Genomic DNA, 15,253 nt, shown 5'->3' with positions numbered 1-15,253 from the left:
CTGGACCACTGATCAGAGCGGTTTGGATTAAAACTGTCCCAAATTTCAGGACAGAGAAAGAAGGAATGAGGCTCCCACACAGAGAGAGAGACAAACATAAAGCAGCCAAAAAGAGGGCAGAGAGAGACACACTAATCTCACGCTGCCAGTACTGTACTTGCCAGATGTTTGACTAGTAGATCTGATTCAGTTGCATCAATTTGTATATATCCTCCCTCATCTCAACTCAAAACAGACGGTTAACAGGACACTGGGGGACATGCAAGTTATTTGCAACCTGTATGCAAAAATGAATAGGACTACACAGATGCTGAACTTGGCATTGCTATTTTTTCACACCTTTCATTTGAAGTGGTTCAGTGGAAGTCTTTATTTGAGCACTTGTAAATGTGTCCACACATTGTCAGCATATGCAGACCTTTCCGTGGTAAATGTTTGTTGTTATTAGCTGAAACTTGTAAACGCCAGTCCAGTTGTCCCACAAACAACCTCACACTTGGTTTCTCTTTGTAGAAACCAAATGTTCATTTTGATTTAGTGAACTGCCACCACTGAGAAATGTACCCAACATGATTAAGGCGAACCCATTTTCAATTATCTAAATATGAGAGCAATTTCACGTTTGTTGATAAAATGTTATTAGCAGAGAATTGCCCCGATAAACAAAAATAAAGCTGTCAATGTTCTCGGTGCATAGCCAGAATTCCCACATGGCCTATATATCAACTATGCGTGCGAGCCTTGAAGCACTGGTGGAAAGAAGTAGTTTAAAATGCACCCAGATCCAAAAAACAGAACCCAGAACTGCAGCACATTTGCTATCAGGAAACCGTGCAGCCAGCTGCAAATGTGTGCTTTAACTGATGTGATCCATTACTCCCCTCTGATGTGGTCTTTACTTATTGTGTCAGAATCTGTAGGGATTGCTTCCAGGTTCATTTGCATGGGTTTGTTGAGTTTTTCATCATGAACAGGACGCTTCAGGAGAGACTTGGAAACAGTTTTTTTTTTTCCTTCAGACTTTCTCCAGGTTGAGATGTTCCATATTTGGAATAGGAGAGTCCGTGTTTATTCAAGGTAACTAAGGATGGATCCCACATGTGCTTATTCTGCAAAAATGAGCTTAGCGAGTTACAAACTGGAGACAATATGTCATCGGGTTTTTCTACATCACCATGGGCCTGCGTTTATCATGAAACAGAAGACATGTTGGCAGAGGCTTCTAATAACTGTCCCACAGTCAGATTTGCCAGGGCTGATGAACCCCTGCCTGACTTGGTCATTTGCTGCAGTAGTCTTGCTAATAATGGCCCACAGGCAGATAAACCACTGTACTGTTCTCAGTCTCACAAACATGGGAAACCACATAACACATCAACAGCATCAAAGTCCTAACATAAAATAACCATCAAAGATACAGAGACACTCACTGGCCACTTTCTTAGGTACACCAGGTAATGTAAATATCTAATAAGCTAATCATATTACAGCAACCCAATGAACCTCTGATGGCTGCTTCCAGCAGAATAACACACCATGTCAACAAAGCTCAAATCATCTCAAACTGGTTTCCTGACTATAACAGTGAGTTCACTGTACAGAAATGGCCTCCACAGTCACCAGATCTCAGTACAATAGAGCACCTTTGGGATGTGGAGCAGGAAATTTGCATCTTGGATGTGCAGCTGACAAATCTGCTGCAACTGTGTGATGCTATCATGTCAATATGGACCAAAACCTCTGAAGAGCGTTTCCAGCACCTTAAGGCAGTTGTGAAGGCCAAAGGGGGTTTCCTGGTACTCGCAAGGTGCTCGTAGCAAAGTAGCTGGTGAGTGTATACACCCATAGGTCTCTGCACGCACCAAGGAGAAAAGAGGGTTCAATACCCTAATAATGTAAAATGTTGAGTAGTTGGCTGTTAATATTCCTTTCTTCAGAAGGACCAGGATTTATAATATTTAACTATACAAACTGTACTTTTTTTTTTAAACAAAAAAGTGCATAAACCTACAATTCTCCATGTATTTTTACAACCATGAGTCTCAATTAAAATTTAGTCTCTGTATTGACAAAGTAAAAAGTAGAAAATTACAGAAGCCTCCTGTTAATATTTTCTTTCCTCAGAGGCATCAGGAGTTACAGAATTCAATGGTATTAATAAAAAAGTGCATCCATGTACATATTTTACAGCAATTTGTTCCAGTACTGGTGAAAGCAGGCGTGGATATTGCAGGTTTGGGAATGCCACAAACTCATGTCGTTTCTTTCAACACTGACAGTGGCCAAAATACTGCACATGTCATAAGAGGTAACAGGGTTCATATACACAGTTACATGTCTGTTATATCTATTCCACCACTGTCGTGCAAATCTGGGTTACAGTCCAAAAGTCAGCTGAAGTTTTTCCTTCCACTAACAGAGTAAGCTGAGTGTGCAGTGTGCGTCTCTCGACACAGCAGAAGACTCCATTATGAATGTGAGGACACATGGAGGTGGTTTACTCCTCCGTTTGGCCCAGATCTGTCGCTCCCACTCCAGAGGCTCCATTGAGTCTCATTCTCCTCCTCAGGAAAGGCTTTCATATAACAATAATCCCCATCGCCTGTTGCCACAGAAACACGCTATGTTGTGTTATTCTCCATTTTTCTTTATTTCCTCCCCTGCAGCCCAGCTCCACGTCTCCCTGCGTGAGCTCTCTGCCTGAGCAGCAAGCAGTGTGTCCAGGCTGAGTGACTCCGAGAGGTCTGGTACTACAGATTTTTGGACTTCTGGTAAAAACCGCGTCAGCCTGTCGGCTCCTGGATCAGTAAAACAGATGTGCGGGACGGATGGCTCACCCAGATGACCATCGTTATTTAGAATCAGGCTGTACGTTGGTCAGTCAATCCAATCAGACATGAATCCAGCTGCTGCAGTTTGATGGATCGTTATTCTGCAGCATCATTCTTCCTTCTCAAATTTCAAGACATTTTAAACATTAAAGCTACTGTGTTTTCAGGTATATATTGCTTCTTCACTGCTAATGTGTGAACAAATTATAAAGCAATTTGAAAAAAATTAGGCATTCCCCCCCAAAAAATCCAAGGACATAAAGTTTACATTTGTGCACTAGAGCCTTGTCTCAATTAGGGATGTGCACGACTAGTCCACTTGACAGTTAAATGTTGCCGCTCTTGTTAGTCAGCACCAGAAATACCAGTTGATTAAATTAGTTTTTATTTTATTAATGTACAACAGCTGATACCTTTTGTTTAGAGCTGTTAGGACGCCACTTGCCGCTAACGGGGCTGCAGCCCCAACAGATGTTCTAATGTTGCTAATCAAAAAAAAAAAAGATTAATACAATAAAATTGATTCACACTGTTGCGTAACGTATATGTGAATGTTGTATTCAGTGCTGGAATTCTGCAGTAAGGCATGAACCAAAGTCCAACACAGACACTGCCCCAAAGATAAAACATCAAATCTCAGCAAAGGCTATCAAAAGCAGCCCTCCAACAATCATCTGAACAATAATCTTTTCACAACATGTGGACGGGTCCTGACCCGGTGAAGAAAAAAAAACAACTAAAAACTAAAAACAAAGTGGTTTTGAAATCAGGGCTGAATCCTTCTGCCCTGCTTTCCCCCTCAGCTCGTGCTTCTGTGTCAGTTTCATCTTAAGCTCAGATTTTTACCCCACAATAAGCTGTGGGTCACTCAGTCCTCTCAACCATGAAGACTGCTGTGATTTGGCTAAGCACTCCCATATGACAGCAGGTTTTTATTTTACCCCAGCAATACTGATCTCTGCTGTATTAAAAAGGTCTATTAATGTCAAAACCTAATGTGGGTAAGTATTTTTTGGTTGGGCCACATAAAACATTAAGTGACTCAATGAGTAACCTGTTGATCTCTCAGAACTAAGCTTTTCTTATTATACAGCTGCAAGGTCAACACAGTCATTTCACTCTACTGATTGAAGTAATCAGTGTCTTGATTGCTTTTAAGCTTAAATTTTCTTCAAGCAAGCCAATCAATATGCTGCAGCTACTAAGGTTTAATGGCTCATGCATTATTAAAGAGCAAATTTAGAGTAAAATTCAGTGACTTAGCTGGAAGAAAAAGTGGGGGGAAATTTACTATTGGGGAAACATCTGCTTTGATAAGAGTGAATAATTTTCTTATCATAAATGGGAGTTCCATTAATCTCCTGAATTGAATTTAACAGTGGAGTGATATATCCTGCTGGCAGTGAAGTTTGGCATTCCCTGACACTGAACAGTGCCAGAAGCAGTCCTGTAGCCATGCCAGTCAACACATTGTTGGGAGACAGAGAAAAGCAGGAAATCTGAGGAGAATGATGGAGACAGACAGGGACAAAACCAACCAAGAGACTGGAAGTGAGCTAACAGACAGACAAACAGCAAAGCCCTAAAGCCATGACCTGTTTGCATGGCAGCTGAAACCAACAGCAGTCTCCATCCAGACAGCTGTGACCTGATCCATGTCCACACCACCACTGAATATCACACAAATCTTCTTCCTGGAGACTAATAGGTAAGTTCACACTGCTATTTTGGTGCATGTATGATATACATAGTGTTTCAGATGGGTTATTGGAAATTAAAACAGGTCCTTAAACATGAATTCATAAAGCCAAAGTCCTTTCAAGTCCACTGAAAAACAGACATGAGGAAGGATAAACGTTGTTTCGTTGCCCTAAAATGAAGAAGATATTTTCCGCTGCTCCAGATGTTTGGATCTGCATGTTGATTTGGCACAGATTTCATGCCAGTTGCTCTCCCATTTATCTGGCTTTGGGATCGGCACTAGGGGTACACTAGCTTGTGATGTAATGAGTTAACCACTACACCATGGAGCCACTTTTCAATGGCCTAAAATAATATGCCATATGTTGTCATATATACAGGTACCGATGGTCTATGGATTAGGTCTTTTTTTGTTTTTGAGCCAAATAGTTTCAGGATTAGTGAAAATGCAACCCTTGCTGAAGCCCCTGGAAGCCTGATGCTAGCAAGACTAATGCATTTCTGTTTGGTAACTAAGTTAAAAAAAAAAAAAAAAAAAAATCTACTTGTAAGTGCAGCATCTACAGGAGCAGGGAAACACAAGATGAATGGACTCGTTAATCTTTTGTGTTCCAAACTTGCAGAAAAATTATAGTAATACTACAACTGCTTCCTGGCAGTTCTGTCATTATTGGGCACTTGCTGTTAGATTCAGCCATGCATTACTTATGGAGTCAAACAAAAACGTTCTCACTGCATCAGGACTGCATCTACAGAATAAAAGCTCTGGTTGATTGCACGTGATCATCGGGTTGTTCTTTCTCCCACGGACCATAGAGCAGTGCAAATACTCAGTGAGGTTCAGGCGAGGGTGCTGCCTGGAGACAGCCTGCATGGAGCAGTATATATGATGTCCACTTGCTTCACAAATCAGCATCACAAAAGCTAATGCCCAAAACAACATACAAAGTCCTAGAAACATTCAGGGCTGCAGTGTTTATGTGAAATCATCTGCTCCACAGGTAAAACAGCTTACATAGCATGCATTAAGTTCACTCTATCTTTACTCACCACCAGTTCGGAGAAACGTGCATGCAGCTCCTCAGCAGGCGGCATGGGTGCACTGAACTCCAGCAGCTGCAGTGGCACGCTGTCCTTCAGGTTGATCTCCGGGGGCTCGCTGCTGCCAAAGCAGCACAGGAAGCCCAGGCCCTGTCGCGTCCTCTTCCTGGGGGGCATGATGGCTGTGGTAACACAGGTGGCAGTGGTGATGCAGGACCAGGAAGACAGAGGAAGGGGCCAAGGGACAGGGAGGGGGAGTGGAGAGGAGAGGATGACGAGGCTGCTATCTAGGGGGCATCATCTGTAAAATAGAGAGAAGACCAAGGGGAATGGTGTTCAATTACTCTAAGCTAGATTAATTCTGCTTTTTCTTATTTACTCTCATATCATGTTACAATGGTGGATGCTCATATTAAACATGTACAAATGTCCTGGAAGTGTAAGCAACATATTTCAAGGGTTTACTGATGGACAGCACTGACCCAGATTGTTATCCTTATCTTAATCATTCATTCATTCATTCATTTTCTTAACCGCTTATCTAATTTAGGATCTTGGGGCAGCTGGAGCCTATCCCAGCTGTCAGAGCGAGAGGAGGGCACACTTTGGACAGCCTGCTCTTAACCATTCATGTTAAAGATCTAACCCAAGCCTTCCTGATCCAATAAAAAAATAATAAGAATAATTCTTCTTTGGTGAACAACAGACAGTCTGTGGAGCCGTATGCGACGTAAACTGCTTTAGTTGTCAGACTAAAACAGGAAGAATCATCACCAGGAATTTCTCGATGCCTGATCCCAATCCTTTATCCCAGTACCCCAACAACATCTGCAACACAAAGGCTGCAGGGAAAATGTTCTGCTTTTGCTAAATCAGTTTAAAGGAGCACTTAAAAAAAATGGAAGGGAGCTAAAACAGCTAATTTCACACAAAGGATAAACCAAAGTTATGCACCTCACAAGATTAAAAAAAAAAAAAAAAAGATTATTTCATGCAATAAATCATGCAAAACTACATTAGTACAGTTCAAGATTAATAACACATCAAGACAAGCGCGACTGACATTCACTGTATGTGTACAATGAACAATTATTTTGATTCTTAGTCAAACAGAGCACAAGATTCAGCCTGTCGTCAGTTCTTGAAGGTCTCATGCTGGTATACACACCCTGTGTCTCCTGTTGATGTTTCAAAGAAATTAATTGTAGCGCACAGGAAGTGAAGCCATTTATGTTTCCAGCAGCCCCACTTTTGTTTGGCATAAATACAGGAAGATATGAGCAGCAACAGCCACCACATAAATAAACAATACAATTCCACATTACAGGAACTGCTAGAAAGACATAACAGAACCGGAAATGCACATTAAGTTCCAGTTCATTCGTTTCTATTCTTTTTTCTCTCTCTACTTGTTTTTTATTGCCTTTACTGTGTTCATAAAAACATGCGCCAGGAAGAGTGGAGATATTCATGCTGTGTGGCAGCAGGAGCCGGCACATCCTTGTCATGACATTAGTTGCTCTTATGCCGTAACAAAGAAAGCTCTTGTCCGCGAGGACAATGGTGACTGTGCACTGTGTGTATGTGTACTGTATGAGGTGCATTCACTCCCACAGACAACAGTGAGTGACACCCTCTACCAACATAAGCGGGGATCGAATGGTGTAAAACATCCTGGAGGATTTCCTCAATGATACGAAAAGAATCCGGGTGGTCTTCACTGTGTGGATAACACGCTCTTTACACAGCATTATGTCCTATCAGATGCACACACAGTTGCCAGAGCTCTTCTTTATGTAACAGTTAACTGCATTTGTGAATGAAAGGACCTCGGGCCTGTTGTGCAAAACCCTTAGACATGCAAATCCAGCAGAAACATTTGACCAAGAAATCAATTTGGGAGCTATTTGTGGGGGAAAAAAAAAAAAAAATCTCCAAGAAGTTTGAAAAAACAGAAGCAGGACCAGATTTTGTTTTTTAAAGCAAATACTCCCATGTGTTATGCCTTCATTGATATTTGCACATAACCTGACAAGCATTAAGTAATATCTGGAGCTCTGCACCCATCTGTTCAATACAACAGTCAAACTTTATGGCCTCAGTTTCCAGACGAAACCACAATCTACTACATCAAACTCTCTTACATTCACATTCGCTCAGTGAGGGAGTTCTCACTGCGCCGTTTAAAATTAGCCACATGGTAAATTCTTTATGAATGCGCTGGGCCCATGACAAGTGCTTAAAGGGGAAAAAAATAAAAGGAGAAAGCACCACATTTCCATTTTGCCCTTTTCGTCTTTTGCCCATTTGTTTTTTCCGCCTCCTTGAACCTGTCGTCCCTCTCAGGGCAGAAGGAGCAGACGTACAAATGAACTGGAGGCTATTTTAAATAAAAAGCAACTAAAAGTTCTCTTTGGGTTTGTTGAACATGGAAATGATTGTGCAACCATCAGTGGGTTTATTTTCTGAATTATTCCATGTAATTTACCTTTCAGTTCTGGGACTGTTTGGTCGCCACTGCAGCCGTGCTCTGAATGTGAATTACAGCATGTGTGGCATCTTGTATGCGTGTGCCTGTGGGTGCAGTATATTTAACCCTACACCGGCATGTGTGTTATGATAGCCGAGGTGACAATCCCTGAGTTCAGCCCCGTGAAATCAGGGAGGGACTGAACTTGGCTCAAGGGGAAAATGAGCTGTGTGCCCCAATTCACCTCTGGTATCTACATTCTAGATCATTTTGGGTCATTCTGTATAATATCAATTAAATCTGTAGTAACATTTTTTTAATGTATAACTTTATGAAGCCATGCAAAAGTCTACCTTCATATTATAAATACTGAATGCAACAGGAGCTTGCCAGGGGTCACTGACAACAAGGTGTACATTTTCTCAAGGTGATTCGTGTAGTCACCACACATTGGGACAAAAACATCCTCAACATATTTCCATTTATTGTCCATACAGCTTTCACTGCTTCTTTTTTTGGCTGCTCCCTGGAAGCCCCGGTCAAAGCACTCACACTGAGCTCTCGAGTTCACTGAGAGGAAACTTCTGTTTCAAACCGAAGAGTCCAGAGGTTTCAAGCCTGGAGGCAACACATGAGGTGAACCAGGAGAATGCCTGTCATTTTATTCTCCAGCTTTTCTCAGGGTTGTGCACTATAAATGAGACTGCCAGGGTGTCAGTGTGGTGTTCTACTGTAATGTCTGAGGGAGAACATTCAGAGCATTGAGAGGAAACGGCCTGAAATGTGGTTGTGCCGGCTCAGAGCACATTGAAAAATGCAAGAGTTTCTCGCCTACACCAACACAGTCTTTACTCACCACCTGCTTTATTAGCCAGATACCCCCCACCCCCAACTTCGTAACTTTGTCCACGTCTCAAGAAAAAAAGATCAAATTGAAGGATCAAATTTTGATACATCAAGTGAGCTGTGCAGAAAATGGTCCAGACGTGATGATCTTTACAAGCACTTTTTGATCATACCCAATATGGACTTTGACAAGAATCCACTGTGGTGAGTTAGGAGGAAAAAGGGAAGAGAGCAGCACTTTAAAACAGCAAGGTGGCAGAATTTCAATAAAGGCCCCATCAGGGAGATAAATCATAGAAATTCTTCTGTCTCAGACTGTAACAGTGACAGCTTGTTATCAGTTTTATTAGTATAAGATATAAGCATAGAGCCAAATCTTTATGGTATGGAGTTAGTTATAGCTGCTGCCGACAGCTGGCCGAGCCTAATGGAAAAGAGGCCGCTCTGCAGGGGTTTTAAAGCCATTCAGCAAAATGCACTGTCCAGTGTCTGTGTGTGTGTGTTTCTATCTTCACTCTCCCACTGAGCCCCACGTGCGGCCAGTCTTCACTCAGCACCAGGTCTGCTGGCCTGCTTCCAGCCGGTGCCCCAGGAAAATAGGCCAGGAAATCCAAACACACATACATTATATACACAGAAAAAATATTGTGTATACTGTATGGAAAATACAAGGAAGCAAGAATATACCCACAACTATTTGTGGAACCTTTACCATGCTCTGTATGGACGAGTCACCATACAAACACAATCCAAATTGACTGTGTCCACTGCCATATGTGACCTGAGAGCCCCTCTCCACCCCTCCAGCTTTTCATTTCTTCACTCCCTCCCTCCTTCCCTGTCATCTCCCATTATTCCTCTCTTTCAGGGTGAACAGAGTCCCTCCATCTACCCCCCCTCTGACAGTAACATCTGTCATTTGTCCTTGCCACTGCTCACATCTACTCCTTCCATCTTTAATCCCCATTTTCAACTCTTCTGTTTCTTCCACTTAATTTTAATTTCCCTCCTTGACAGGCTGTTTTACTTGTGTCTGGAAGGACATCTCAACATATACACTTTGCTTTCTTTCTAGTGAAGAGTGAGGAAATGTTTGGCTTATTAATGTAAAATTGAAAGGAAAATGTAAACGACAGTTTTAGAGGAACTGGTGAGAATGAGGCTTTCAGTCTTTATGCTAAACTAGTCTCAGAGCTCCATTACTCCAGACATTAAAGGGCCAGTACACAGAAATTAAAATGATATTTTTCTTCTGCCCTTTGGTGCCATTTATTTACATCTTGTCAGACTTTTACGTGCCTCTCTTCATGGCTGGTTTGATTGACAGAAATAAAACTGATCAAAAAAGTTTTTAAACATTTTTTTCTTGGTTTTGAGCACCAGACGTTGAGTGCTATTTAGTTTTATTATATGGAAGAGAAAGCAGACCCCTCTTTAGCCAATATGTTGCACAACAGGGAAGGAAGGAATATAAAAAAATAAATAGAAAAATATGGAATTTTTGAACTTAATTATCCCTTTAATGCATGATTGTATAAAAATGACAAATATCTTACATTTATTTTCATTTTCTGTGCTCCCCAGTTTCATACCAGCTCCTATACATCCACATACACATCTGCCAGTGGGGTACCAACAAGGATACACTGGGCATATGGTCATCTGGCTTAAAGTCACATCACTGACCCTGGCAAAGCGGACTGTCCATTAGAAACCTGGGTGGAACAATATTTGTTTCATAAACTGGAAACGTGCAACTTGAAATTTAAAAGAATCAATACAATAAGTTAAAATAAGCAAATGTTTGAAAAACTATAATGATAAACTTTTAACATTAAAAAACTAATAAACTGAGTTTATCCTCCTCTCTATGGAAATAGATGTTGTACCAGAAATGCCTACTCTAAATCATCCAGACAGTCATGTGATTCAAAATTCAAGATTCAAAAATAAGCTTTCAGTTTATGTTAAGGAGAGTGAGAAGCCCTCTCTCTGAAGGGTCTGAGCAAAAAGAGAGAGATGGAAATGAGACGAGGGAGAGAAAGACAGGAATAAAGGGAGATACTACTGCTGCCACTTCTCATTCAGCCTGCAACCTCATCCCACATCCACAGCATCGGGAAGTAGGTCAGTGGAAGAGGAGGAACAGGAGGAGGAGGGGGATGCAGCAAGAAGAGACATGCTGCTGCTGCTGCTGCTGTTGTTGCTGCTGCTGCTGCTGCTGGTGCAGGATTATGCGTGTGTGCAGAAGACTGAAAAAGAGGTATACTGGCCATCTATACTGAGATCAAACATCTGTGCCTGCAAAATTTCAACTCTCTCCACAACATCTGCCAAAGCAACAAAAGGCTGTCCCAGCCAAATGAAAAATTAGATAGAAATCAAATTCCTATTTTTTCCCCATCCCTTCCCACATTAAAAGCTGCATTATCCATTCACTCGCTCCAAGAGGGCATTTTTACTCTGCACATTACACGCTCCTTAAAGATGCCGCAGTGAGCTCCTGCAACTGTTTCATTGCCTGGTCACTCATTCCATCCTCTATCCACCTTGACTTCTACACTGCGGAAATACCTTTGTCATTTGCTTGGCAGTACATAGGTGGGTGAATTTATTTGAACTCAGATACTTAGGGAGAAGGAATGGAAGTCCAAAGAGCTCTGGTGTAGGAGAAAAAAAAAAGCGACAATAAAACTGTTCGAGACAAATAACAAGTAGAATAGGCCATTGGCTGTTTTACAGAGGCAATGAATAAAAGATCAGAGGGAAGCGTGCAGTGCACATTTATTTTGCACACATATTGTTTCTGGGTCCCACAAATGAGGACCATTCCTTCGGGGTGCTGGGCCGTGGAGGAGGAGGGGTTACATAAGCACCCAGTACCAGGGATGGGAGAGCAGTGCCACGCTGGCACAGACAGGAACAAGAAGCAGCGCTGATTGAAAAAGTGGCATTGTTGTAGCAAGTTGCAGGCATGCAGATGGCAAAGGTGGGTTTGATTTTCTTCACTTTATGTCCTACTTGATGTAGTGACACCTATAAACACTGTGGAACAGCTGTGATATATTTCCAGTGGCACTTTAATTACAACTTTAATTATATAGTTCCCTGAGTGACTTTGGAAATTACATCTATCATCTACTGGGAGGTACTAAACATGGCTTGTTTGCTCATTGCTCATAAAGAAATATTTCAATCATGTATTGCAAGTATTATAATTTAATGACTTGCCTACATAACAAGTAGCAACCTCCAAGGCTGGAAAGCCAACACAGAAACTGCAGTTTCTCCAATGTCAACCTGAGGATACCTCCATCGACTCTCATGCTAAAATGACCAACTTTACAGCCTAATTATATTTATATTTATGATAACTGCGGCTGCTGTTACACCCAAATTTCCCCTCTGTGGGACAATAAAGGCTGTTTCTTCTTCTTCTTCTTCTTCTTCTTCTTCTTGTACAAAAAATACAAGGTCCATATAACTGAATACCCCTCTGCATAACTGTAAAGGGGTGATTTTATAAATAAATCACTCATTTAAACTTTACTAAGACCTAAAATTTGCATCTGTAGCTCTAACTATAGTCATTTAGGCTTCACCTCAGCTGCTTGGAGTCCCTAAACTGGACCTCTCGATTGCTTTTGTGCTGCTGCTACATATTTTAATGCAACTGTCTGACAAATATGGCTTTCTGTAACATTAACCCTAATTAAATGGTATGGTATCTTAAGGTAGATTGTGCTGGTAAAGACAAAAATTATCTGGACATGCAAACATGCAGGGTGATCATACAACAGAAGGTCTTGTGCTGGCTGCTGTCTCCATATTTGTTGATAGTCATATTTTCATATGTAAAGCTTGCATGTGTCGTGACGTGAAATATTCATCCTCATTAATCTGACATGAAGTCGCGATTCGCCTCAGCCACTGAACACACTGGAGCCATGCCACCCCCTTGGCTGTTGTTGCCCCAGACATGCCCTCTCCAGCATGCCCTGCTTTTCCCTTTTACTGTCTGCCTGTCTGTCCGATGACTAATGGACTGACCCTTCAATTCTTTTCTCCCCACTCTAAAGCCACTGGCTACAAACCAAATCACCTGGGACGCTGAAAATTCACTCTCTCATGGATGTGGCCCACCCACGGCCGCGCTCCTGCCCTGGGGAGGCCATGTACGCCACATACATCTTACCCTGTTAGAGTGAAGGGTCACACTGTAATCAGTTACTTAAAAGTGACACACAAGCAACAACCCCCCCCCCCCCCCCCCCCCCCCCCGCCACCAATGCAACAGACACACATGCAAACACACAAATGTGAGTTTGTTCTTTCTGCCAACAAAGATTAAAGTCATCTTATTCATGCATCGCTTCTTTAGCACCATGGGTGGTCAGATTATGGAAATAAATAATGATTAATCTGAAACAACTGGCATGGATAACAGACAGGATCCACTTGCGGTCTAAATAATGTAAACTGTACATTAGAAATACCCAGTCCACCACATACATTGTGACATGCATTCCTGAGGCATGACATCACCCATCTAAATCCAGTGTAGGTCTCCATGGTTAGCAAAGGCTCAACTGACAAATGACCAGAGCTGACAGCGGAGGAGCTGCTATTATTTCACGGCACATTTGCATGCGCTGCATTCCTGTGCTCGTTCTGAAAGCACACATTCTGCGAGGGATTTCATGTTGGAAGGCCGGCAGCGCTTTCATGAGAGCCTGTACACTGAGTGGCTTTCTCATGTGGACCTGGACAATGGGTCAGATTTGGTTGGAACAATTCTGCTGGGGCCCAACGGGGTAGGTTAACACAGGGAAGGATGGTTCTCTCGGGCAGGAGACTGCAGTGTATGTGCATCTGATCTTCAAGAGGACAGTTATTTTTAGTTATGACAGCATGCTCTCACCATCCAATACTTGTGGGTTTTTTGTTTTTGTTTTTTTTGATTAGTGCTTTTAATTAGCATTTTGGGGCTCTGAAGAGGTCATCTGACAGAGATCACCACACACATATCAACCTAGAATTTAAAGATGGAGTTTGTGCTGTGATTTTGGCTAAGTAAAATATTCACTCAGAGAGAAAGTTAGAAGCAACAGAATGACTTATTTTATTCTACTTTATTCTGCAACCCACAAAAAAAGTGCTAGCTGGTTTAATTAATAGCAGGATATTTGCAGAACTTAGCAGGAAGTCCTATGAATCTGGTTACCTTTTAACCACACATTTTTTTTTTTTGTTCTGGCTCTACATAAAAGTGAAGTTAAATCTGATTATCAATAGCATCAAGAGTCCAGAGCCTGTGGTACAAATCTCAGTTTGTAAGCTCTTGCAACTCAAAGCCAAACAAATTTTTTTGCCAAAGCTGAATTTGTGAGTCACACGGACATGCATTTGCCTCTAATTTTGTCCATTTGCCTAGACTGAAACTGTGCTCTGCATAAACTTCAGATGAAGACTCAGTCTTACCTACATTTTAACTTACAAGATACTGAAACCAGATTCATGGACTCTACAGTTTAACAGGCAAGTCTTCATCATTCAGATAAGGGCTGTCTGTGCTCTTCTGCCTACGTGCGCCTTTCAGGAAAAAGAGCTCAGAATCAAAAGATCAGAAACCCACCCTTCCCTTCAACCCCTGCTCATTTGACTAATTCCTTCACAACCTTCTTGAGTTATTTGCTTACGTCCTCCCTTTAGTCACATCAATTCTGTCCTGCAATTACATAAAGGAAGCTGTAACACTGAGACAGCTGAAAAATCATTCAAAGAAGGGACATAAAGCACAGTCACATGAAAAAGAAAGCTTACACAGTCCTGTAAAAAACTAAGTGACCCCCATGATTCAGTGCCTTGTAGCACCGCTCTCTTTAAGGTCCCGCCACAGCATTTGAATTGGGTGGAGATCTAGAATTTCTGGAATTCGTTGTAGCACCTCGATTCTTTTACTTTTTAACTATTCTGTTTCACATTTGCTGCTGTGTTTGGGACCATTGCCCTGTTGCATGACTCAATTTCAGCCAAGCTTTTGCTGTCGAAGTGATGGCCTCACATTTCATGAGGAGTTATGATCAACTCAATGACTGCAAGATGCCCAGGTCATCACCCCTCCACCACCCTGCTTGACAGTTAGTATGAAGTGTTTCTACTGATATGCTGTGTTTTGTTTTTGCCAAATGTGATGTTTGCATTATAGCTAAACATGTCCACTTTGATCTAATCTGTCCAAAGGACACTGTCCCAGCAGACTTGTGGTTTGTTCAGATGCAAACCTAAGTCGTGCATGTCCTTTTAGAAAGAAGAGGCTCTCTCCTGGCAACCCTTCCAAAAAGGCCATACTTGTTCAGTCTTT

At 41.8% G+C, this 15,253-nt stretch overlaps 1 protein-coding gene across 4 annotated transcripts in view; it reads right to left on the bottom strand.

Moving 5' to 3' along the window:
* Positions 1-15,253, bottom strand: part of daam2 (dishevelled associated activator of morphogenesis 2) — a 112,031-nt gene that overhangs the window by 64,831 nt on the left and 31,947 nt on the right. For 2 of the 4 annotated variants that reach the window (XM_030718524.1, XM_030718525.1), the window contains exon 2: positions 5,583-5,874. In XM_030718524.1, coding sequence (XP_030574384.1) covers positions 5,583-5,750 — 168 coding nt within the window. In that variant the 5' untranslated portion in view covers positions 5,751-5,874. Of the gene's footprint in view, positions 1-5,582; positions 5,875-15,253 lie in introns of those variants that run through there. The other 2 variants (XM_030718526.1, XM_030718527.1) reach the window with 1 other exon arrangement.

The sequence above is a fragment of the Archocentrus centrarchus genome, chromosome 22 (assembly GCF_007364275.1).
Source record: "Archocentrus centrarchus isolate MPI-CPG fArcCen1 chromosome 22, fArcCen1, whole genome shotgun sequence".
Lineage (NCBI taxonomy): Eukaryota > Metazoa > Chordata > Actinopteri > Cichliformes > Cichlidae > Archocentrus > Archocentrus centrarchus.
Note: the sequence above shows the minus strand (reverse complement) of the source record. Positions and strands in the feature narration are given on the sequence as shown.